Here is a 25,179-nt window from a genome sequence, read left to right as displayed (position 1 = left end):
GCCTGAGTCAGTAATTATCGCCTTCTTGGTGGCAAAAAAAAGATTTCTTACTAATGACGAGTACCATTTTTACAAAGTGACGATGAGGAAAGATGGAGAAGCCATGCTAATTGCTAAAGCTAACCTAAGTTTCACTGGGCTGGACGTGCTAAAGCCACCTGCCACGTGCTATTCACGCCCCACCGGCTGGCTAGCAACAAGCTTTGGCTAGCTACTTAAACACTTTACGGACTCGCGCCTGAGTCAGTAATTATCGCCTTCTTGGTGGCAAAAAAAAGATTTCTTACTAATGACGAGTACCATTTTTACAAAGTGACGATGAGGAAAGATGGAGAAGCCATGCTAATTGCTAAAGCGAACCTAAGTTTCACTGTGCTTAAGACACCTACGCGGGAGTAGTCTGAGATCGGAGCAAGCTAGGTGCTATTTTTACGCCCCACCGGCTAGCTAGCAACAAGCTTTGGCTGGCTACTCGTGCGGCTAAACACTTTACGGACTCGCGCCTGAGTCAGCAATCATCGCCTTCGGTGGCGAAAAAGATATAGGCTACTTCTGACAAGTATTGTTCTTACGAAGGGGCTGTGAAGAAAGAGAAGCCATGCTAATTGCTAAGCTAACCCGGCACAATTTTCTTGGAAAGCACAGATCTTTATGACAACTGGAGTGATCGTGCGCTTGGTGATGTGATGGCGCTCGGCAGAACAGCTTTTTGGGATCGAAATATGCTTTGTCAAGCGTACTGGAACGCTGACAGTACGTTCTTTGCACGTTGAGAAGTACCTGAACGCTCAAGGGATATTTTTAGAAGTGCCGTAGCTCCGTACCGGTGTGTTTCGGCCCACTTAAGACACTGGTTACGGTGAACGTCAGCCAAGAGGAGTGGCCTATATGCTTAAATGCTCAAATATTTATAATACCGATAAAGTAATGTCATTTGTTTGAGTCATAAGTTCAGATTTTGAGAACATTTATTGCGCAGACCTCACATTACAGTGGATCTTTGTTTGTTTTTTTGTTTTTTTATCAATTTACCGTCACTAAAAGACAATGCAAGCCTTTCAGAAATATTCGTTTAAACTGAATCTTTTATTTGTGTTTGAAATTGCCCCACTCAAAATGTTTCTATACAAGAAATACAGTTTGCTGCTGTACACAATATTGCTTACAAGAAATAAAAATGTTTGATTACATAAAAAAAGAGCAATTGTTCATTGTATGTATTGTACTTTTCTTGTTTAATAAAACCCTTGCTTTAAAATCACAAATTTATTGATTAGCAAAGAGGATTTTTTTTTTTTAGAGCCTTGAAATGATACTGTTTAAAGGTTAAAATCCTTCCTTTTCATGACGAAAGGGCACCAATTTATTATAAATCTAACTGTTTTACTGAACAAGATGTGTTTACATGCTGCTGAGTTGTTGCATTCCTCTCATGACCTTCACCCCCATCCATGATGTCATCATCAGTCCTGACAGTTCATCCATCGCTCCCGACAGCCATCTTGTCTGCCGCCGGCATCCAGTCTGAAGCCGGCCGGCCGGCACCAGCTGACCGTGGCTCAGCATTTTACAGCGATGACACTGATTGGATCTTTAATATGATTTATTGAGCTCAATTTCTCTCAGAAAAGAAAGAGTGTCATTCTTTGCATGTGATTCTTCTTTTAAGAGTTAAGCAGAGCGCAGAATTGGGTACGCTGTTTGCGTCATGCATTTTTTTGCGGCTTGCTTCGGGCTGCTCTGTTTGCATGACAAATCATTTGGATCTGGCAGTTTCGATTTGTTATTCTTGTTTTAGTAATCCCAATGATTCCAAGTATATACTATAGCTGCCTTTGCGGCCACATGCAGTTGGAAAACTGTTCAAAAACGTCATTTTACGCAGGAATTTTTTTATTATCTGCTCAGAAGGCTTGAATGCTTTAGCCCAAATATTGCCTCCTGACATAAATTTTTGCTTATCAGTTAATTCGCATTCGTTTGCTGTCCAAGAATCCCTTTGACTTAATCTCTCAAATCCAATTCTGTCTTACCGCCTCAGATTCTAGGACCTTCAACTATGAGGCCCAACGAGTAGTTATCTTTATATCGCGTCGGTAAACTTATGTTGAGATATTTTATGTTTTTGAATCATTATTCACAAATCAGTTTTAAACACTGGGGAAAAGAACCTTTTTGCAACATGGTCGTTTTTCTAATAACTATCATTGCTTCACGCATTCTCTTCAGTTCTAAGGCTGCATCAAAGGTTTCTGTATGCTCTAGCATAAAAAACAAACAAACATTAAAAACGTTTAAATACGTCTTTGGGAGCAATATTTAAACTAGAATGTATTTATACATTTTTGGGAGCAAATGAGTTAATTATCTGGCTGGTATCAGCACCGATACACGGTTATTATAGTTTTTGAGTTTACCTTATACTGTCGTTACTTTTTGTATTTCATTTTGAGTTTATATTTAAATATTTAATTAAAAAAATATTTAGAAATACCAGGTCACTCAAATATCATCTGACTTCGTGCAAAAATGGGAGCAACAAAGTAGAGCATCTCATTGTCATAAATTATATAGGTTGGATATTTTCAGCCAGTGTACAGTTGCTGTATTCACATGCCAGACTGTAAGGAGTATATTATATATATAAGGAGCACGCACGCACGCACGCACGCACGCACGCAGCTCTGTTGGCACAGCTGTCAACGCTGAGCTGATGGTCCTGTCTCAGCTGCTGTGGGCTGGGACTTTAATGGAAAGGAGGAATCCCTGACATCACACGCCCCCGCCAAGAAAGCAGCAGTGCAGCACTCCCGTTCCGTCTCTCTGCCGGCTCCTCGGCAGCCCCCTTCACATTAGCTGGAACCAGATAGAGTTTCAAGTCCCAGCAGGCAGGCAGGCAGGCGAGGCAGGCGAGGAGGGGTCCGAGTCATCAGCTGGAGCACCTCTGCTCTCCCTCATTCAGCCTGAGAGTGTCCAAGGGGGGGGGACACGTGGACATCTTTAGTGGGGATGAAAGTGAGGATTTACAAGCACTTGAACACGTCTTTCATTCTCTCCTACTTTTCTGTCTCTGTCTTCTTCTTTTTTTTCTGTCTGTCTGTCCTCAGCCAATGAGAAGATTGATGACATCAATGGCTGCCCCAAGAGCCGCTCTCAGATGGTAAGTGATCTTTTCGTTTGTTTTGGCGGAGCGCGGTTAAAAAGTCACCCGGTTGCGTTTGTGTGGAAAGTGCACAGTGGCTGACAGTAGTCGGGATTGATGTGATCTTGAAGGAAGGAAGGCAAAAAGGTGTCGCTGACTTGAGTTTTGTTCTTTTTTTGGAGGGAACGTTCCTCCTGTCTCCTCGCAAGAATGCTCATGGCTACAGTTTTATAGTCTGCGCGCGATGACATTTAAGATGCTCCGAGTCAGATTTCAGCACTTTTGCAGTTTTGTGGGAAATGGTACGGGAGTCCCGAGGCGGACCTGCCTTGTGCCATGTGATGGGTCATAAATTGGGCCAGTGTGCCAGCTGAGGGGGGCTATATTTGGCCACCAGCCAGACTGCCGAAGCCTCTCAAAGCACCAGAGAGGGACGAGCATAAGCACACACACACACACACCTCTATAGTTAACAACTGAAAAGGGGGCAAAAAGCAAGCACAGCTGATCCCTATGCCCTCTTTGTCATTGAAATGCGCACATACGCATACGCGACCCGAGCTATAGTTATCCTATCGCCGTGCCTTTTCGCTCACGTTCTCTTGTTGTTCTATTTATGTATGTCACGGTCAAATTCCAGCCCTTTGTGTCATTGCAATTAACATCAACGTCATTACGATCACCTCCTTGAAGCCTTTTGTTATCACACGATCAACTTGCTAAACTTGAAATGTTATTATGATTATGATTATTATTGTTATTATTATTATTATTATTAATATTATTTTTTTATTTATTTTATTCATATTTATTATTATTTTTATTTTTGTTGTCCCGATCTGATCATGCGATCGGAAATCGGAGCTGATCGCGTGATTTTCAGCTGATCAATGTCGTCTGAAAATTATCTGATTTTTAAAATTTTCTCAATTTCAAAAGTCAAGAATAGAATAAAATATTTTATTTGTTTACTTTATTTGAATCGCTGCTGACTCGGGGCCATATAAAAAGTTGACATGTTGGGATATCTTCATTCGGGGGGGAAATAAATAAATAAAGATAATTAAGACAATTTGAATGTGGTTGTTTTCTCTTCGTAATGTATTGCTGAGGTGTCAGATTAATAAGACTTGGTAGCGGCAGATATTTAATAAGCAATGACGGACTTGGGTGCACAAAAAGTGATCACGATTTTATTATTATTATTGTTATTAAGTCTCTCTCATGATGGTCAAACCTGCTATTTTGCTGTGGAAATGTCATTTGGAAGCTTGAGTTTATTATTATTATTATTTTCAAAACTTTGTAAAGCAGCGGCGCACAGGCTCATGGATCTCGATCAGGATCTTGATATGAATGCGACTAGACTCTTTTGAGTTAAATATGGCGTCAAAAGGACCCCCCCCCCCCCCCCCCCCAGGGTAATTGAGAAACTGCTTGCCGGCTTTTAAATATCCATCTAACAATCATTTTCAAAAATATTGAAATATACTTTTAGTTGCAAATGTGTATTTATGTCAGTCTGGGAATGTGTTCTGATTGGATGTTTTATGTGAGGGTTGTAACAGTAAACAGCCCGTATGTCATCTTTTGATTTGGGTTTTGTGATAATGCGAAGCAAGTTGAGGGCATGTGTAAGCAAATGTTTAGTTATAATCCTCTCGGAAAAAAACCGAGCAGACAAACACAACACGTGCACACAAGCGAGTCAACTTAAGGGCTTGGTTGGCAGCTGTAATTGGCGCCGTGCAGAAGGCGCCCGATTGCTGTACTTGATGTCATTGCTCCGGGGCTTGAGCTCTCGAAAGCTTGAAAGGGGGCTGCCAATTAGCAACACTTAGCTTAATCTCTGTTTCGAAATGAATAAACACCGAATTATGTTCAGTCAATTGAATGAACGGCTTTCACTCTGATCTCTAAAATTATTGTCAGCCCGGCTAGCCAAGCTGAAGTGGCTAATTTTACAACTGCCCCATCAACAGGTCGTTCCTTTTCCCGCCCGCCCACAGTAGGCCTGTAATTCTTACGCCTGAAAACAGTGTTGATATTAAAATGACAAAAAAATGAAAATCTATGAAGGCAAACTGAAAATGTAATGCGTAAAACTTATAAAAGGGCCTTCCACAATCTTATCCTTGAGAAAAAGAAGAAAAAAAAAAGTTGTTGTATTGGGACAGAACTACACAAGAGGAATGAGCGTACTGTAATTGATCGATTGTTGATTTGCCTGACTTGATGTAACACAGAGACGGACACAAGCACCCGTCAAGGTGTGTTCAATGAAGATAAATGTGTTTCGCTTTGTGTCAGGGTGAATGCGTCTGAGTTCAACGAACCAGACTTGAGCTTTCTGTGCATTTTCATTCTCCACCTGCAATATTTTTTGGCTACAAGGAAAACAACCAGGTGTCTTCTGTGGTTGTAAAGTGATGAATGTGGATGGGAGTTGCCGGATTGATGTTGGGGTTCATTATTATTGCTATTACTATTATCCGTAGCGAATGCAGTGTAGCATATCAGATCGTTTGACCGTTTGCCATTACAAATAAGCATTTTTTTTTGCAATTTTAGTCGGTATTTAGTCAGTTGGTTCATACTCTGCATTCCTCTTGCTTCAACCTGGGTCACTTCCACAGGCAACATATGTCAGCCCCCTCAAACAGCTGCTCTGGGGTCAGAGGTCACAGACTGACGACATGGGTTACGATACTGTTTCAACTCGCGAGCCCCAAGCTAGCCCACCAGCATTTCCACTCCCAAGCATAGGTCAAAGACTACACACTACAAAAAAAAGAAAAAGAAAAAAAAGCTGTCCTGATTTACATTATATGTCACCAATATTGATATGCCGAACCATCCATTTTCTGTACCACTTGACCTCTTCGGGGTCGTGGATGAGCTGAAGCTTATCTCATCTGAATTTGGGCTAGTCATTAGCCAAGCGCGGACGAGCTAACACTCACCCTCACGTTCACATCTACAGGCCATTTTGATTAACATTGTCATTGCCTGCACATTTTTTTTTTGTAATGGAGTAAAAATTAAGAGTACCCGGAGACAACTAGCACTAGCACAGAGAAAACATTCTTCACACAGGAAGACCCATTTGACCCCCAAACCTCAGATCTGTAAGGCAGACATGCTAACCACATGGTGAACCATGGAACTTTAAATACTCTTCTTATAAAAAAAAATTGTTATAAGTGTATCAAGCAGTAGTTGCAATGTTTTATGTAGGAAGTGGAGGGATTATAGTACTTGCCTCATATACAGTAGTAATAATAATAGTGCAATGAAGTAGCCTTTTAAGCTAATTTAATCAAATACAGTATGTATGGTGGATTAAAGTCATGTGGTAGTCTCATTTACTACAGTAAATCTGTCACCATTGTTCTAATCTATAATTATATACAAGTACAGATTAGTTCACCATCATTTGACACAAGTCTATAACATATGTAATCTGTAAAATGATCATACTTCAAAATGTCCCAGTTCTCCTTCATTTCTTGTATTACAAAAATAAACTTCCACTCAGAAAGTAACTGGGAGTGGTGTTGATTGTGTGTCTTTCTTTGAGTACATGTGATGTTTGCCTACAGTTGGTAAACTTTGATCACACCAGGATCACTTGCCGTGACATTTATTTTATTGGTTCAGTGTGTGATTACAAAGGCCAGCAATGTTTGTCTTCCGGTCGTTTTACTGCTTGCTTCGTCACTGTACAGCGGACCCCGCGGGTGTTAGTGGGAGCGGCCCAGCCCCGGATCGTGAATAATGAAAATAAAATGTCGATTATAAATTGTATTGAGAAAAAAAAAACACCAATAAGCATATTCCACGAAAAATGGGGGTTGACTCCCCCGCCCCAAAAATGATTTTATTTAAAAAAAATCTTGAAACAAAAAAATCTGTTTTTTTTTATCTATTTTTTTGTGGGATTTGCTAGAGTGGTTTGAATGTGGTTTATGGAAACGTTTATGTTTAAAAGTCATATTTTGTGACTTATGATTGTTTCTGGGGACGACTGCCACTGGCAGAATTGCTAAGTGTTCTTCTATGCCGCCCATTGAATGGGATGCGAGACGAGTTCCTTTTACAGGTCTTAATAAACATCTGCAAAAAGGAACTATGTGAAAATTTGCACATTGAAAAAATGTCTGTCCTTACACAGATTGAGAACATTGACGTCTGCCTCAGTTTCCTGGCAGCCAAAGGAGTCAACACTCAGGGATTGTCTGCAGAAGGTAAGATGAACATTCGATTATTGCTCAGAGGTATGGTCGAATACTGCCATGTCATCTGTAAAGAAACTTCAAATCGCTCATAATAAGCAAGGCATGAATAATGAAAATGAAATGAAACCTTGCAACGTCTGCCTTCTGACCCTCAGAGATCCGCAATGGCAATCTAAAAGCCATCCTCGGCCTCTTCTTCAGCCTGTCCCGCTTCAAGCAGCAGCAGCAGCAGCAGCAGCAGTCCCAGAGGCACAACCCCCAGGCCGCCCTCGCCCTCGCCCCCGCAGCCCAGCTTCGGATCTCGCACCCTCCCCTGAGCCAGCAGAGCAGCGCCCCGGCTCAGCTCAGCCAGTCTACGCATGGGACGAGTGCTAGTGCCCCCACAGCCCAGAAAGCAGCACAGGCCGAGATGCAGTCCAGGTGAGGCTTGAGGGTCAAGTCAGAAGTCTCATTAGTGCAGTGGTTTTTAACCTTCTTAGCGGTACTGAACCCCACCAGTGTCCCACGGGCGTTCACCGAACCCTTGTAGCCTTTCCTGGAATCTGTCTGTCTTCACCTCAAATTCAGAAAGCGTTGTTTTTCTTTTATTCCCCATCTCTATGCAGCTTAAGAAAGTGTTACTTTAGTTTTGCTAGATAGCCCGTTGTCTCTATATTTATAGACTACTTTAAAACAGCCACAGGTGATTTCTAAGGATGGAACCCAGCGACAGAAGATGCAATAAAAACAGCAGAGGCCCCAGAATTGAGCCCTGTGGAACACCATAATCAATTCGTATTGCATATATTCGTCCATCTTTGCTCGAGATAGTTAGCATGAAGGGATTACAGTAAGAAATAAACCACATAACCTCCGCCGAACCCCTGAGGCTCAATCGAACCCAGGTTAAGAACCACTGCATTAGTACGAGTATTGAAAGTGTGTGAATGGATGTAATCTGCCTTCATCAAATCCATCACTTTGTCATATCTTTCTCCCTGCTCACAATTCTTCTTCAATGCTCTCTTCCTCTTTCGCATATCTCTTTTCTTCTCCTCTAGGATTGCCTCTCAGAGTAAACTACTCAAGTTTTCCCTTGGTCAGAAAAAGACCTCTAGGTTAGCCTCCACTGCATTCTTTTTCTCGCCTCAACCTCTTTCCTCTCCCTCACTTCCTATTCAGCCCATTTCCCTGGGAAAAGTCGCATGGTCATTGACCCTAATTAAGGACAAATAATCATAATAGTAATAGTCTTTAACACGAGCGCCATTGAAAATGCATGAGCGCGAGTGGTGCTAAGATGGTAGAAGGGAAACCTTGGGGCGACATTTTGGGATTCCTCTGTCTGTCTAGCAGCATGCCTCATTTGGCGAGCCTGCTAAATGGGCTGTGGAAGACCTTTAGATAACCCTTGAATAATTGTGCGTCTGCGTGTGTGCTTGTGTGTGTGAGTGTGTGTGGGGGGGGAGCGGGTCACAAGCATCCCCCTCTCATATATTGCAGCATTAATAATTAACAGAGAGACTGTTGTGTTTGGAATGTGCATCCACGGGGTGTGTCATTCAAAAGCAAATTCTGGTTTTCACATTTGCCAACGAATCTGCATGTTCGGCCGAATGATGGAATTGTTTTGTTTTGGTTTTGCATGCTGCCCAGCCCTCATTCAGTTTGCATTGCACCTGCACCCTGAACAAACGGCTCCCCCATGTCATGCAATGACTCCCCCTTCTGGTACATATGTGGAACTGCAAGACTAAGATAATAACATCTGATTACGTTGCTCTGTGTGTTAGAGGCATCTTAACTCATTTCCTGCCATAAATTCATTTGAAATATTTATATTAGTTTAAAATGTTTTCTACTTTTGTTAACAAGAGTATGAAAACCTAGAAAAAAATGTGTTATACATTTAAAACAGATATAAAATTTGTGATTAATGGTGAGTTAACTAGCGAAGTCATGCAATTAATTACAATTAAACATTTAATGGCCTGACGCCCCCAAATTTTTAATAATCTTTTTCTTTCTTTCTTTCTTTAAAAAAAAAAGATGAAAAAAAAGAAAATCTTTTTTTAAAGGAAAAGATGAAAAAAAAGATTATTAAAAATTAGGGGCGATTAAAATTTATAATTGTAATTAATCGCATGACTTCACTAGTTAACCCACGATTAATCACAAATTTTATATCTGTTCTAAATGCACAATACAATTTTTTTCTTTAGGTTTTCATACTCTTGTTAACAAAAGTGGAAAAAAAATGTTAAACTAATAGAAATAGTTAAAATGAATTTTTAAGTCTATAGCCGTCAATGGCAGTAAATGAGTTAAAAGCGTACTAAATAAATTCACTGCTGCATATTTTTCAGGATAAAATGTAGTGACGTTTTTATCAACACATTTGTATCTGTTGAGAATGTTTTGATGCACTGTTGAACATTGGGTATTTTTGTCATCATTATTTTTTGCTCTCAAAAAATATGGCTAGACATGTAATCAGAATTAACAATCATTATTTTATATTCATAATGCATTGCGTTTTGTTTTTTTTCATCGGCACCCAGCAATTGCTCCATTAGATTGCTCCTTCTAAATTACCTTCGCAAGTAGAATCTTTGTCCGTGAAAAGGGAAAGGCAAGTCGGAAATGAGAGTTTTATTCATATGTATAAAACGCTTATCAGCATCATCCTGACGGTCTCGGAATGATGTTGCCATGATGAATTAGCATTTCATTATGTCCTTTTGTGCTCTGGCTTGGATAAATTGGCAACAAGACAAGAGTGCCACCTACCTTTTGATTTGGATGTGTCATAAACTTTAAATGTTTCCATTCCGCGCTAATAAAAAAGTACATCACTTAAAATCCTTGTTTAGTTCTGAATGAACAGGCACATGCTTACACTGTTTTTTGCTCCCTGATTTTTTTATTAATCGCTGCACTATGCAAATATTTGGCAAATATGATTTCTTTCCACATATCACATAAAATATAAAATATTACAAAATGATTACTGCTGATTTTCCTTTATATTGAATTTAGTTTTTTTGCATTGCCCGTATCGCCATTAAACACCGCCATAACAAATAACAGAATTTTCCACCTTGTTGACTCATTTTCCCCATAAATTCCGTTTTTCCTCATCCCTAATTGGGTCCTCGTCAGACTTCCCGGCCCCTCGGCGAGGGTGTCCACTGCAGGCGGGGACATCACTCCACGAGGCTCGGTCAGCGCTGCTGGGAACAGACGCAGCCAGGCCTTCAACGACAAGACCAAAGCCAACAAAGGTAGGCGTCACGTGCTGTGCATCCACAAGCAGTGACATGCCTGCTTTTTGGTTTAAGTAAGCTCTGGTTGCATCATCACACTGAGATATCGAGTTAATTAAAGGTGCAAGCTATAATACAGTAACAGTAATACAGTTGAAATTCATATATATATATATATATATATTTTTTTTTTTTTATATATATTTTTTTTTTACTTATTTGGTAGTCAGCACATTGATGTTGCTGCATAAAGAGTGAGAGGATATTCAGCCGGACTCGTCTTTAAATAGGTTGCATTGCCACTCACTCGGCCAAGGCTTTATTTAGACTCTGTTAGTGTTAACTGTAAACTGTAAACTCATTACCCTGCATTAGACGGGGGGGTTCTCACTATACACTGGACCAACAAAGTGTATATACTTGATGTATATTCTGCTGTACTTGAGTTGAATATGGTGTGTCTAGTGTCCATGCGTAATATTGTGGAGTAGATTGACTGATTCAAAAATGTTAGTGAATGAAGGCATTCTGGTTATGAACAAATGATGGGGACAGCATACAGAGTTGTTACACTGTAAATTAAGGAAATAAATCATTTTTGGGCTAAAACAGTCATTTAAATTGGGTGAACTTTAAAATTTTACAGAAGCGTCGAACTTCCAATGTGGTGTAAACATTTTTGACTGGCAAATACTGTACATTTAAACGTCTTTGTAAACATATTTGAATACATTCAAAGTATTTACAAGTACATTCGAAGGTATTTAAAGGCTTATTTTATTTTTTTTATGATTTATGATTATGATTTTTTTTTTTTTTGCCCAAAATGCTCAGTTTTAAGCATTTAGCCTACGAGTACGTTCGAACGTACTTGCCAATACTTTTAAACGTATTTGCAAGTACTGTACGTCTAAATGTATTGTATTTGTATTTGCCAGTCACAAATGTTTACTCCACGTTGGCAGTTACACACTTTTGTAAAATATAAATTATTTACATTTATGACAACGATGTTTGTTAGCACAAAGCAAGTATTTTGCTGAGTTATTTCTACTTGTATCTCGAAGTTGTTCAATTCTGTCAACTCTTAAGCCAATTTTCACTACAACAAAATTTGAAACTTTTTTTCTGTCTTTTTTTACAGTGTAATAACAATGAATGTTATTAGCTCATTCACTGCCATTGACGGTTATATTGACGTCAAAAAATCATTTTAACTATTTATATTAGTTGAACTTTTTTTTTTTACTTTTGTTAACAAGAGTATGAAAAGATATTGTACATTTAGAACAGATATAAAATTTGTGATTAATCGTGAGTTAACTATGGAAGTCATGCGATTAATTACGAGTAAAAAAAAAAAATTGCCTGACGTCCGTAATTTTTAATAATCATCTCGTCAGGCAATACATTTTTTTAATTGTTATTAATCGCATGACTTGTTAACTCACAATTAATCACAAATTTCATATATGTTCTAATTGTACATTTTCATACTCTTGTTAACAAAAGTGGAAAACTAATAGAAATATTTAAAATTATTTTTTGACGTTTATAGCCGTCAATGGCAGTGAATGGGTTAATATGGGGGTAATATAATTTCTGTGAGGCTGGAACATGTTAATGAAACACTTTTAATAAAGCATTATAAAATAGAAAGCCTGTGGAAGATCGTCTATTAACTTAGGTCTGCGTTTATGTGAAAGCAGCAGGTTTGACTAGCAGCTCATAGGATGCCCCCTCCCTTTGCTCCTCCACTTTGACATGATGCCAAGCCCCTCCCCCTTCGCATAGCACGTCAGCCCTCTCAGCCTGAGGATGTCTGGCCGTGGTTTGGCACTCTGCTGCCCATCCTCACTCTCTCGCTCTCTCTCTCTCTCTCTCTTTTCTCTCTGCTCTTCTTGGACATCTTGCAGCACTCATGAGGTTGGTTCACTTGCACTTGCAAGTTCAAATTCTTACTAAAAAGTTAGGTAGACGGATGTTCTTTAAGTTTGAGAGTTGGCAGCAGGTTGAGTCAGTTTGACTGGTTTGTTGATTTTTTGGGGGGGGGAATTGTAATAGGGGTTGGAACAAAATATTTGTTTTTAAAAAAAAAAACTCAAGAATATAACTGTCTATTCTCCACATATGCATGTTATGAAGTGTAAAGGAGACACCTGCAGCTTGTATTGCAGCTTGGGTGTCCGTTTCGGCTCCGTGACATTGGCTGTGACACCAGAATAGACTCACTTACCTTGTGGGCTATACACAAGCGAAAGTGGCCGGCCGGAGTCTTCTCCACACAAAGTGACAGTCTGGCTGAACAAAGAGCAGTTTGTGTTGTGTTTGTGGAAGTGCACACTGATGTGCGCCCGTGCATTTGTGCATGCGTGTGTCTTCATTTGTCAAGCTGCTCCCCTGGCGCAATGAATAGCCTTCTTGATGGGCTCTAACATCACTGTTTGAGTTTGTTCATGTGGAGGAACGCTTCAAAGTTGTTCCGCCTTCGCACAAAGGCTGCCTGTCCCTCTCACTTTTGGGGCCCACAATAACTGAGCAGTGAGAGAGGGGAAGGGCGAGCGAGAATCTGAAAATCGTGATGAGTAAGCAAGCACCTGCAACCTCGAGCCTTGTGTTTGTATGTGTCGAAATGCGGTCGTGCTTGCAAATGGAATTCATCATTTGGGGCGGTGATGGATAACTTAGTTGGTCTTTAACTCATTCACTGCCATTGACGACTATAGACGTCAAAAATTCATGTGGACTATTTCTTTTTTTTTTTTAATCATTTAACTTTTTATGAAAACCTAGAAACAAAAGTTTATTGTACATTTATAACAGACATACAATTTGTGATTAATCGTGAGTCAACTATTGAAGTCATGCGATTCATTTTGATTACAAATTTTAATCGTCTGATGCCCCTCATTTTTTATATATTTTTTTAAATTAGGGGCGTCAGGCGATTTAAATTTTTAATTGTAATGAATCACATGACTTCAGTAGTTAACTAACGATTAATCACAAATTTTATATTTGTTCTAAAAATTCTAGGTTTTCATACTTTTTTTTAGCAAAAGTAGAAAAAAATGTTAAACTAATTATTCAAATGAATTTTTTACGTCTATAGCCGTCAATGGCAGTGAATGAGTTAATCTTTATCTTACCAATATGCTACTTTACCTCGGAGTATTTTGTGTTGCAGTGAGACTATGACTCAAGCAGGGTTCATAAAGCCGTGCTTGTGTGTGTTTGGTGTAATTTAACAGAATTATTTTTTCAAAAAGTTCCCCAGTGTCATAATTAGTTGAACAAATTTGAGTTCTGCCACACTGTCCGCCTGCGGGTCGATCAAATCCACCCAAAATCACGTTACACTACCTGCGCCACCACTTAGACATACTTTTTGTGAGTCTAAAATCCCGTCTTCTTCTTGTCAGCAAATTGCCAGATACGCCAGGGGCATTCACAACTGCTAAACTAGACTTGCTCCGGCATGAAAATGAAGATGCGGCCATTTTATGTCGAGGTGTCTCTATACTTTTTTTCCTATTTCAAAGAAGTGCTTATAAGTTAAAATAACGCAGCTGAAAACAGTTCTCACGCTTCTCTGCCTGCCACACCAGAAAAACCTTCTACCCACCTTGTTTGTCCTTTTAGACCTGCATGTGTGCCAGCAGTATGTCTAAGTAGCACGTGAGCATCATTGGTCACGAACTGAGGTCGTAGCTTGAAGTCTCTCGTGACCAGCGCGACCACGACAGGAGCCGGGGCCGCCTCTGACGTCTAAACACTGTCAGCCGATGCTAACTCGAATGCATTTATTGCTTGTGTGCAACGGCGGTTAACGGCTAACCCTAACCCTTGGTCTGGCCACCAACCTTGTAACGGTTCGGAGATGATACACTTTCAAGTGTTTGAAGTTGCTGTCCACAGCAGGATGAAACCTCAACGGTTAGCATTCACATGCGTGCACAAATGAAATTACATGGTTTTAACACGCAGTGCGTGAGACAAGAGGTCGGAGAGAAAAGTGCTGTGAAAAATCCCGCTTTGGCTGTTTCCCTGAAATGACGTGATGTTATCGGGACGTCATGGTTAGGATCGGCCCGGCCCGACGGACTGCTGGACTCTGAGACGCGTTTCCTGGTTTGCCCCAAACTAAACCGCCGCTCTCATTTTCAACTCTTTATTTGAATTTCTAATGACTGTTGTATTTAAGCTGTTGAGTTGTAATTGTTTCAGCATGTTTTAGGCCAGTGAGATGTTTATTTCAAGTATTTGCCCCAAAGCTGCAAAAGGTCATAAGGTCACTGACCCATTCTAAGGGCATGTTACAGCCATTATTTTTTTTTTCTACTTCCTCACACTTATTTACGCTGGTTTGCTAAAATGCCGCAGATAAAAAGAAATGCATCAAGCAACTATTTTATTAAATCAAAAAATGTTAAAGGTATGATTCGACAGATTTATGTTTCTGTTTGGAAGCACAACATTCAAAACTGACGCTCGAGGAAGCCGAAGACATTAGCCAACTAGGAACAAGTGTGAAACCAGTCCACCAATCAGGAGCGGGGGTTCGCACAGCGATATTTGCATATCGTCGCTGCGATGTGAAAAACACTTATATCCATTTTATTTAATTTTTTTAAATTTTATTTTTAGAATTCTTTTTGGGGGGGGGGGATGTCCAAAAATGTAAAATCAAAAAATAAAACACACAAAAAAATATATATATTTTAATTTTATTTTTAGATTTATTTTGGGGGGGATGTCTGCATTCAGTTTCATCCCAAAAATATAAAATAAAATAATAAAATAAAAAAAATGACAAAAATGGACATAAGTGTTTTTCACATAGCAGCGACGATATGCTACTGACAGTAGCTTTCCTCTGCGGCTTGGCTTCAGGGAAAACGTTGACTCTCCACCCAGAAACATCCCGGATAGGCCAAAACAAATCCGTTGGACTATACCTTTAATTTACCATCAATCAATCAATCAAATTTTACTTATCTAGCACTTTTCCTACATAAGAAATGCAACTAAAGAACCTCCAGGATGATCCCCCCAGCACGCGTGATGTCATCTTCAGTCGACTCGACAGCAAGTGGCTACATGAGTTTTTAAAGGTATATCACATTAATTATAGACAAAATATTATATTCTTACTGCTGAAAATGGCGGAATGAGTCAAGTATCCATTTAATAAATTAAGAGTAAAAGAGATCACTTGTTCTCAAAAAACGTATAAATACGTTCTATTTTAAATGTTTTAAGTGTCCCAAAGACGTTGACGAAGATGTTTTTATGTTTGTTTGTTTTTATGCTAGAGCATACAAAAGGATTTGATGCAGCCTCTGAACAGCAGGGAATGGGTGGTAGCAATTACAAAAACGGTCAGCAGGTGGCAGCAGAGTATAAGAGATCAACCAGGGCCATGTTGCAACAAGATTTGTGAATAATGATGACAATTTAGCTACATTCTAATGCTAATTGATTCAAAACGGAAACAGGTAGAAATCTACTTTTTTGCCCTGATGAAAGAAGAGACTCTAGTGTTTCTTTTGGTAGGTTCCATGTTTGTTTTTATAGCAATAGAACACAATATTCTGTGGGCCTTGCAAAATCAGTCCAAATCCAGCAAAACAGCCGGGAGCAATGGGGGTTGCTTCAGTGAAAAGGCCTGGGAGTGAATAAGTTAAAAGCCGAAGTGTGTGTTTTCTATACTTGGCTGCTTAACTGGAGCAGCTCTTGACATTGGCTCGGGTCATGACAACAGCCATTTTGTCCCAATGTCCACAGTTCCTCTCTCCGAGATCAGCCCATTCATGGAGAGCGGGGACCGAGCCGTTTGACCCACATCAAAGTTTCACTCACCCGAACACTTCCCAGTGTCTTTTATTCCCCTCCGCCTGCTCTGTAATCACAGCTTGCGCTCTTCTCATTCAGCTGCTTCCAGTGAGATGCCACCGATTAGCAACCTGACCCACTTTCGCTATCGCTAACTGCTAGCATGGCTAATTGGGCCCTAAACACTTCCTAATGGCCGCATTGTTTTACGCTGCTCTCACTAAATGCTAAACAGAGGATGGGAGGAAAGCTACCAAGCGGGGGTGCCTATTTTCCAATTAGGATGAATAAAAGTAGCATACAAATAAAAAGAGCTGAAAAAGATGAATAGCAGGTAAACAAGTAGGTTAAGCGGTTAGTGTGTATTTGCACAAAACAAAACAAAGCATACAGCTTACTGTTATGATGTCCGTTGATGTTTGAATATTCAAATGTCGCTGCCACTACGAGCTCAGCTTTGCGCACGCGCACAAGTCGACTTGTGCAAAGCCCTCGGGACACTTTATTTCTCTCCGCCAAAGACATCGCAGCTATTTTCTGACTGGTAAGTTGAGATGCGGCGGAGTTGCCCTCCCCGCTCGATTCAGATCTGTCCAAACTTTCTTTCTTAGATGATACGTTTGCAACAAAAAAAACGTTGACTGGTCGTTGCTTACGCTAGAAACATTGGTAATGTCAAAGTTTTCCATTCTTCCTAAAGTCTTTAATCTTCTTAAGATTTTTGAAACGATGGGGCGAAAACAGAAGAGAGCGCTGAGAGATGCTGAAGAAAAGCAGTCCATATAAGTGCAAGCCTCGCGCTTGGCCAGACTTGAAAGCACTTGAGACTGCTCTTCATTGTTTTTTTTAAACAGTTTGTGTTGGGATCCTGTCATTGTTAGTGTCAAGGAAGTTTTAACAGTTTTGGTGGCTTGCTCCGAGGAAAATAATGGCATATTTGGCAGCACCAGCTCAGGGCACCTGCAGGCCATATAAGGCCAGTATGAGTGGGGTGAAATAAAACTGTCCTTCAGCTTCTGGTTTTGTCTCCTGAGAATCCCATCCGCACGTATTCTTCCAATATAAATCCTCCACAGCACTGTCTTTCTATATTAATCAGTACCAATGGGCAAGTACTGATACCAGCTACCGTATCGGGCCGATACCTTGCTTATTTCAAGGAATCGGTACTTGCGAGGGTGTTATACGATCAGGAACTAGAAATGACAAATTAGAATAGAAAATTGCTGTTAATTTCATGCAATTTTAAGTAGAGAAAGAGCCGATACCGATTATTAGTAGTCAAGGACGCCGATAACCGATATTGGAGCCGATATTCATTCTCACTAAAAGGTAAAATATTGACATAAAAAAAATCAAACATACAAACTCTAGCTTTTTTTTATTGTTTGAACATATGTTTATTGAACAAAATGTAGGGATCGTAAAATATTGGAGTTTAAAAAAAATCATTTGTTTTACAAATCTAACAAAAAGTTCAGGAATCTTCCAGGAGCAGCAGGTCTTCAAAAGTTAAATAAAAAGTCAATAGCTCCCAATTGTTTGCTACAGTATTTTTTTTATTATTTCAAAATATCTGAAGTATTAAATTTTTACTTATCTAGTTTTAATTTCAAACGAAGATAGAACGTGCAGAGTTCCCAGGATCAGCAGCATTTAATTAGTTCTCTGATTTTTCTTTCTTTGAACACTTTTTTAATGAATCTATTATCGGCTGTATGATTCTTCAAAATGGCCGATGCCGATATTTGACAAAATGCTGAATATCGGCGCAGATAATTGGTCTATCCCTAATTTTAAGGGAAAAAAATGCTTTATTGAGCTATGAAATGATCTGTCTTTTTTTTTTATGTCTCAAAAGTACTAGTCGTATAAGTACTTGATATCGGACTACTCAAGAGTTGAGTACTGAGATTTTTTTATTTTTATGTATTAATGAGTGTTTATTGTTTGCTTTTGCAGATTCCTCAGAGGGAATGGCCTCACAGCCTTCGCTGACAACAAATGAGAATGTGACATCGCCTTCAGTGAGCGTCAGCTCCTCCACCAGCATCCCCGCCGCCTCCGCCCTGATTCCGCCCACTGCTTCCTCCACCGCCATTCCCCACCCCAACAGCAACAGCAACAGCAAGCCCTGGAGGAGCAAGTCCATGAGCTCCAAGCAGGCCTCCTCCACCAGCGGCCCCCCGCCTGCCGTGCAATCAACGAAGCAGGAGAAGGAGACCTCCTGCAAGGCTACTCTGGGATCCGAAGCTCCTCCTAAAGTCGTCACGCAAAAGTCAATGCTCGAGAAGCTTAAGCTCTTTAACAGCAAGGGAGGCTCTAAATCCTCCTCCTCCTCCTCCTCGTCGTCCAATGGAGTAAGTGCTCAGGGTGACAACGCTGCACCCGGCATGCCGCTTGCGGCCGGGCAGGTGGAGAGAGCCGAGACTGGCTCAAACACCGACCCCCTTGAGGCGGATGACGGCAACCTGCGCCCGGGAATGAACGGAGCCACTAACGGAGCGGCTCCCTCAGCGGGTGCTAATGTCGCCGCTACTGCCAGCAGTCCCAAAATTGCCTTGCGAGGCATTGCCCAGCGCACTTTCAGCAGGGCTCTGACTGCCAAAAAGAGCTCCGCCAAAGGCCCGGAAAAAGACAAGGAGCGGGGGAAGGAGAAGGAGAAAGGGAAGGAGGTTGGGAAACGTCTCTCCGCGCAGGACAGGACAGAACTCGGGGGGGAGGAGCCCAGGGAGGAAATAGCACCTGTTTCAGGAGACATGGACAACTCAAACAAAAAGACCTCAAAAATTGCCAGCTTCATTCCTAAAGGGGGGAAAGTTGCCAAAAAGGAGAGCGCCGCCTCTGCACACAGCGGAATACCAAAGCCAGGAAGCAAAATGGCAGGAATCGGGGGGAAATCCTCTCCAGCGGGTGCGAAAGAAGCCGGGGAGAGACCACGGAGCCGGCTCGGCGGCGGTCCGGCCGTGCATCGAGGTCATTCGGAAAAGGACGGCAAAAACGCTACCTCCAGCCTGCACGCGACAGAGGGCAAGACCGCCTCGGCCCCTGTGCCCGGAGGAAACAATACACAGAGCACGGCCAGCAACACGGTCAGCGTGCAGCTACCTCAGACTCAACAGCATCACAGCCACCCCAACATGGCCACCGTGGCACCTTTCATGTACAGGTGAGCTCAGACACTCTTCAGCGCTATATTCGTGCCCAGCAAGTGCGCGGTGACGGACTCGAACTGGAGCACATTTTTCAATTTACACATGTGTACCTGCGCACCACTTATGTGCACTCCTGACTATAACCCACCCAATGGTAACCAAACTTTATTGAGTCAAGGCATCCATTTTACATAAAAAAAAAAAATCACAAAGTATGAATACTGAAATGTTGATAATCTTGTCTAAATGTGGTCACAAATTTACTTACTTAGCTATTACTGTTAATTTCGTCAGAAAAAAATAAACAAAAATAATTTCGTCAACACGCATTTTTCACCAGACTAAAACTAGACTAGACTAAAACCCTCATTAATAAACAATAACTCTTTTTTTTTCCTTTCCTTTCTTTTCTTTGATCCTTCCTCGGGTCTCCTGACAACCTCACGACTCTAGCTGAAGTATTCGTTTTAGGTGAACGGTATGGGATTTTTAATAGGTTTTAGGTAAATTAATTAGTACACACTCACACACAGGCACACACACACCACGCACATACAAAAAAAAGAAAAAGCGAGAGAGCAATGATGATGACATGTCGAATCGGTAAGATTACCAAATGAACAATACTGTGTTCTCTCTCAGGAAGAAAAAATAAATAACTCTGACTAAATCAGTATGCATTTTCGTCAACTAATGAAGGCGAGACCAAAATGTACTTCACTTAATAAAAACTGGACTAAACTCTATGGGCATTTTAGTTCATGAACAAAAACGAGACGAATATTGTATGATTTTTTAAAAATCTTGTCTCTGCTAATCTGTCACGTCTGTGACACTGTCATGTGACACACAGTGACACGCCCCCTTTCAAATCTACAGCTAGCAAAGTGCAACATGCATAAACATATGGGCCACACGGGAGGTGGATTGTGGATTTACGGTGAAAAGTAAAAAAATAAAAATAAAAAAACATTCCAACAATAATGTTGACTGCTAACTAATGCTGGCTAACTTGCTAGCTCGTAGCATGGATAGTAGCCACTGAAATTTGTGTGTGAAGTTGTTTATCATCAAAGAGATGAGAGAAAATTTTATGTGAAATAGTTTTAGATATGAAATGTTCTACATAATCTGCTGACAAAAAAATTGACAGGGTTGAAATGATCGTCCTGACTAAAACGTTGATAGTTTTTGTTGACTAAAACTAGATGAATAAAATTATGTTTTCCTGGACGAAAATAAAAACAAAAATTCTAGATAATACTAAAAATTTACTAAATAAAAACGAGATGAGGTTGACTAACAAGCGAATTTTTGGGCACGAATTAATGGTAATCCTGCAGTTTGATACGCATTTCGGAAATAAGAAATGTGTTCAAATGACTTTTAATAAAGACATTAGTAGGGCCTGACCTATTTAATCATCCGATATTAGCTCTTTTAAAGTAATCAGAAATCAATAAAGGAAAAAAAAAGAAAGGCTGATTTATTTGTTTGTTTATTTATTTATATAACATATTCTATATAAATAAATTCTATATAAATTTGGGAAATCTGTGTTGTAAAGTGAAATAAATACTAAAGGAAAAATTCTTGTAAAACAGACAAATGTTCTGTTTGTACTTCATATCTTTATTGATGTTAAGGGACCAAAAGAATATGACGTTTTATTTGTTTTGTTTTTTTGTGTGTGTGTGTGTTTTTATTTTATTAATTAAAAAATGACTTGCTTATCCAAATTGAATTTAGCCAAATTTGGTTTAGGTAAAAAAATATATATATTTTGATCCAACAGCTGCTATATGTTATAATTGCCAATTAATGGCATTCATTTATGTAGAAACACCGATCATGTTAAGCCACATTTATTATTATTATTATTTATTATTTCTATATATCTGCCAGTGTTGACATTTTCAAATGAACAATTCTGGTCAATCACAATTGGAATAACTCTCCAGTGCTGCTGGTGAAAATCAAAGGTCTGATGCATCTTTAAGAGATACGCTCTACTGGCATTTGGGACTAAGCCACTCATATTAGACCCCCGGTCACAAGACGGGAAACGCAGCAGATTTAATTCTTAATCGGGTTTATCCCTCTTTTGTGAAATACCGGGTCCCCAAATGTGCAGTAATTCCCAATCGTGGATTTTGTGCATTTGATTCCATATGTCCCCGTAGATCCCAAACTGACGGTGAGGCAGTTGAGAGCGGCGAGTCCAGCTCAGTAGGAAGAGGTGGGGATGTTACCTTCAGCAAGAACAACCAGCCCTCCATCGAGGACCTTTCAGGTTGCTGACCGCTTTCACACCAGCAGTTTTGTTTTGTTTCCCTCATTGTCAACATGGAATCAAGATGTGCTCTGCTGGTTACCCTCCAGGTGAAGACCCAGAGACGAGGAGGTTGCGGACTGTTAAAAACATTGCAGACCTGCGCCAGAACTTGGAGGAGACCATGTCCAGCCTGCGAGGGACTCAGGTCACACACAGGTACGCAATGGCGAGTTGTTAAGAAGGCGACAAAACAAGGTTTATAGAGAATCATTTGCTTTAATATTAGGCTTTTATGTGATTATTAATTTTTTTATTGCAGTTTATATTCTCACCAACTTTTGTGTTTAATGTTACGGAAGCGTATTGCATTCACTTGGAAAAAAAACCCTCCTGTTATTCTGACAATTTGGGGGGGGGGGGGGGGGGGCTTTGCTTTTTTGTGTATTTTTTTATTTTCTGATTTTTTTTACTGAATATTTTTTTATGTTATTAAAAAATATTCCCAAAAACAGGGGGGGAAATATTCAGAAAAACAAGAGGAAAAAGTATTTTTTTTAAATAGGGAAAAAAATATTCTGGAAAAAAAGAGCACCAGCTTGTGTTTTTCTGAGATTTTTTATTTTATTTTATTTTTTACCTCTGAACTCCAATTGACTTGTTGCCAATTCATATTTTTTTCAGTTTTTTTTTTCATTAAAAAAATAATAATATTTTTTCCCTTGTATTTCGGAATGCTGTGCAGAAAAAAATATTCAGAAAAACAGAAGAAAAAAAATCCACAAAAAACAAAGCCCCCCAAAAAATTTGTCAGAAATACAGGAGGTTTTTTTTCAAATTAATACAATATGCTTCTATATAATGCATCATTGTGTTTTGCTGGGAAAAAAAATCATAACTTTGTTGGCTTTGTTGACGTTCTGATTTGGCAGGTGACAAATGTTTATAATAACGATAACGGTAATGATAATAATTAGGGTTGGTTGAAACATTTTCACTTTCGTATTCATAATTGTTTTTGAACCAATCAAAATTATATATATTTGTGTATTTGATCAGAATAATTTGATAGAGGGCGTGACTGATTGGCTTCACGGTCAACAGACTGTGTCTGTCTAGTTTTCCAGGTATTATCTTTTGTTGTCTCTTCTTTTTCTGAGGGAAGCTTTGCCTTTGATCGGCGCGCTTGCCTTTCAGGCCTTCTTTGATTCAAGGTTTAGCTCTAATCTCATTTTCTGCCACAGAATCTCGACCTCCGCTCTGGCCTCACATCTTTGTGTTGACGCAGCTGTCCAGATCTAGTTTAGTGCTGCTTCGATTTACGGTGTTTTTTTGGAGAATTTCAAAACTGAGCCCAGGAACAGTTACATTGTTACTGGAGCTGATTTCTCAATTACACAAACATGTTCAACTTCTGTCTCCTCAGCACTTTGGAAACCACTTTTGACGGCAGCGTCACCACAGATATCAGCAGCGGCAGCAACAGCAGTGGAGGGGGGGGGAGAAGCATCTTAAGTCTCACCTCTGCCAGACCCTCCTTGTCGTCATGGCGATTGGGTCAGTCCAGCCCTCGCCTTCAAGCGGGCGATGCCCCTTCCACGGGGAATGGATACGCGGGCCGCGCGGCGGGTGGCCAGGGAGGACGCTACTTGTACCCGGGCCACCTGAGACGGCAGCTGGCCGGCAGGAGCGGGGGTCTCTGCGGCGGGGATCTTGGAGACAGACCCGGGGACGACGCGGACCTTGATGGGCTCGCCATGGAGGTCACTGGATACATGAGCGATGGAGACGTTCTCAGCAAGAATGCAACGCGCACGGATGATGTCACCAGTGGGTGAGTAGATTTAAAAAAGCAGGGGGGGGAAACTTGAGGAAGATATAAAAGCTGCCAGAAGGGGGCAGCGATGTACCTTGCTTGCTGTTACTGCCTGGGATCCAAATGTTACTTGATAGGATCCATTCATTCTATATTACTGAGATCCCACAAGTATCCAATCTCATGCAAAGGCAGACATACAGATAGCCAGTTTATCTTTCCGTAGGCTAGTTTCCATGTTGGAACAAATTTTGGCCACTATTAGCACATCTGTAGCAATATACACTAACTGCAGAATTAAATACAGTTTCATTAAAGTTCAAATGCAGGATGTGTATTGGAAGGGGGGGGGGGGGTCCAGTTTTATTCGCTCTTAACAGTGGTTATATTGCAACCATGATAGCAGGTATACAGTGCCTTGCGAAAGTATTAGCCCCCCCTTGAACTGAGGAGAGCACACCCCAAAACACTGAAAGAAAAAGAAGAGAAGCAGTAAAAGTATAGAAATAAAAGGTAGATTCCTAAAATAACATACAGTGCAACAACGTGATCTGGGAAAAATCGCTTATTGAAATTTTCAAACAGACATCAATCATATAGGCAGCATAGCTGGATTTAAAAGCATTAACACTTTGGGCCAACTTCCATGACAGACATGTTGGATGCACAATGTTTGCTTTGAACTTTGGGCTCATTTTAAAAAGGGAAGTTATCGACCTATTTTGATACGGCCAATAATAGATCAATTTAAAACTGTCTAATTATAAAGTTACTATGAGTTATTGTAATATTAATGTGTGCCGAATAGAATAAAGATTTTGCAGAGGTGCTTCAAAACAGCACATTTCATCAATAATTGTCTGGATAAGTAGCCGAGCCCATCAAATGCTCACGTCCCCATGACATGTCTGCGTGTGACAATAACTGACAAAACTGCCTTTTTATTCAAATCAAGCAGGTTGACTGGACGTAGAAACTGCCAAACCATGAAAGTGTGCGTTCTAATCTGTATTTGTGTACGGGACAGAGTGTGGTGGATTTGCCCCGAGGGGTAAACATTTCTAATCGGCACAGACTGATTGACGCCTGAAGGCTATTTAGCGGTTAGCAATTTCACAAGCATGGGAGCATCTGCTAACTGGTTCTTCTGCAGTGAGGCGGCATGTTTGCTCAGCAAGGAGGGGGAACTATCCTTTATTATTATTATTCTCTCACCATACAGTATATCTCTTCATAACTCGCGCCTTCCTCATAATGTACTTCCAACTGCTGCTCGTTATTTACTCATCAAGAAGCAGACGAGACTATGACTATCCCAGTCCTGTATAAATGTTTGATCAGAATCCACATATTTGTATGGACAGGTAAATAATGATGATGATGATGGTGACGGTGATGATAACTCATAAACCTCATTATTTGAAGGACTGATCAAATACGTTTTTAATAAGTAGACAATCGGATATATTTCTGAAC

The 25,179-nt window shown here is 40.3% G+C and overlaps 1 protein-coding gene across 3 annotated transcripts in view; it reads left to right on the top strand.

Moving 5' to 3' along the window:
* nav2a (neuron navigator 2a) overlaps window positions 1-25,179 on the top strand; it is a 99,819-nt gene that overhangs the window by 24,501 nt on the left and 50,139 nt on the right. For 2 of the 3 annotated variants that reach the window (XM_086072275.1, XM_086072277.1), the window contains exons 3-10: window positions 3,108-3,160; window positions 7,317-7,389; window positions 7,536-7,800; window positions 10,522-10,643; window positions 18,423-19,629; window positions 21,799-21,908; window positions 21,998-22,106; window positions 23,314-23,721. In XM_086072275.1, coding sequence (XP_085928401.1) covers window positions 3,108-3,160; window positions 7,317-7,389; window positions 7,536-7,800; window positions 10,522-10,643; window positions 18,423-19,629; window positions 21,799-21,908; window positions 21,998-22,106; window positions 23,314-23,721 — 2,347 coding nt within the window. Of the gene's footprint in view, window positions 1-3,107; window positions 3,161-7,316; window positions 7,390-7,535; window positions 7,801-8,420; window positions 8,478-10,521; window positions 10,644-18,422; window positions 19,630-21,798; window positions 21,909-21,997; window positions 22,107-23,313; window positions 23,722-25,179 lie in introns of all 3 variants that reach the window. The other variant, XM_086072276.1, reaches the window with a different exon arrangement.

This window comes from Leptonotus elevatus, chromosome 3 (genome assembly GCF_054856555.1).
Source record: "Leptonotus elevatus isolate MCC_2025b chromosome 3, RoL_Lele_1.0, whole genome shotgun sequence".
Classification (NCBI taxonomy): Eukaryota; Metazoa; Chordata; class Actinopteri; order Syngnathiformes; family Syngnathidae; genus Leptonotus; species Leptonotus elevatus.
This window is presented reverse-complemented; position numbering and strand designations above follow the sequence as displayed.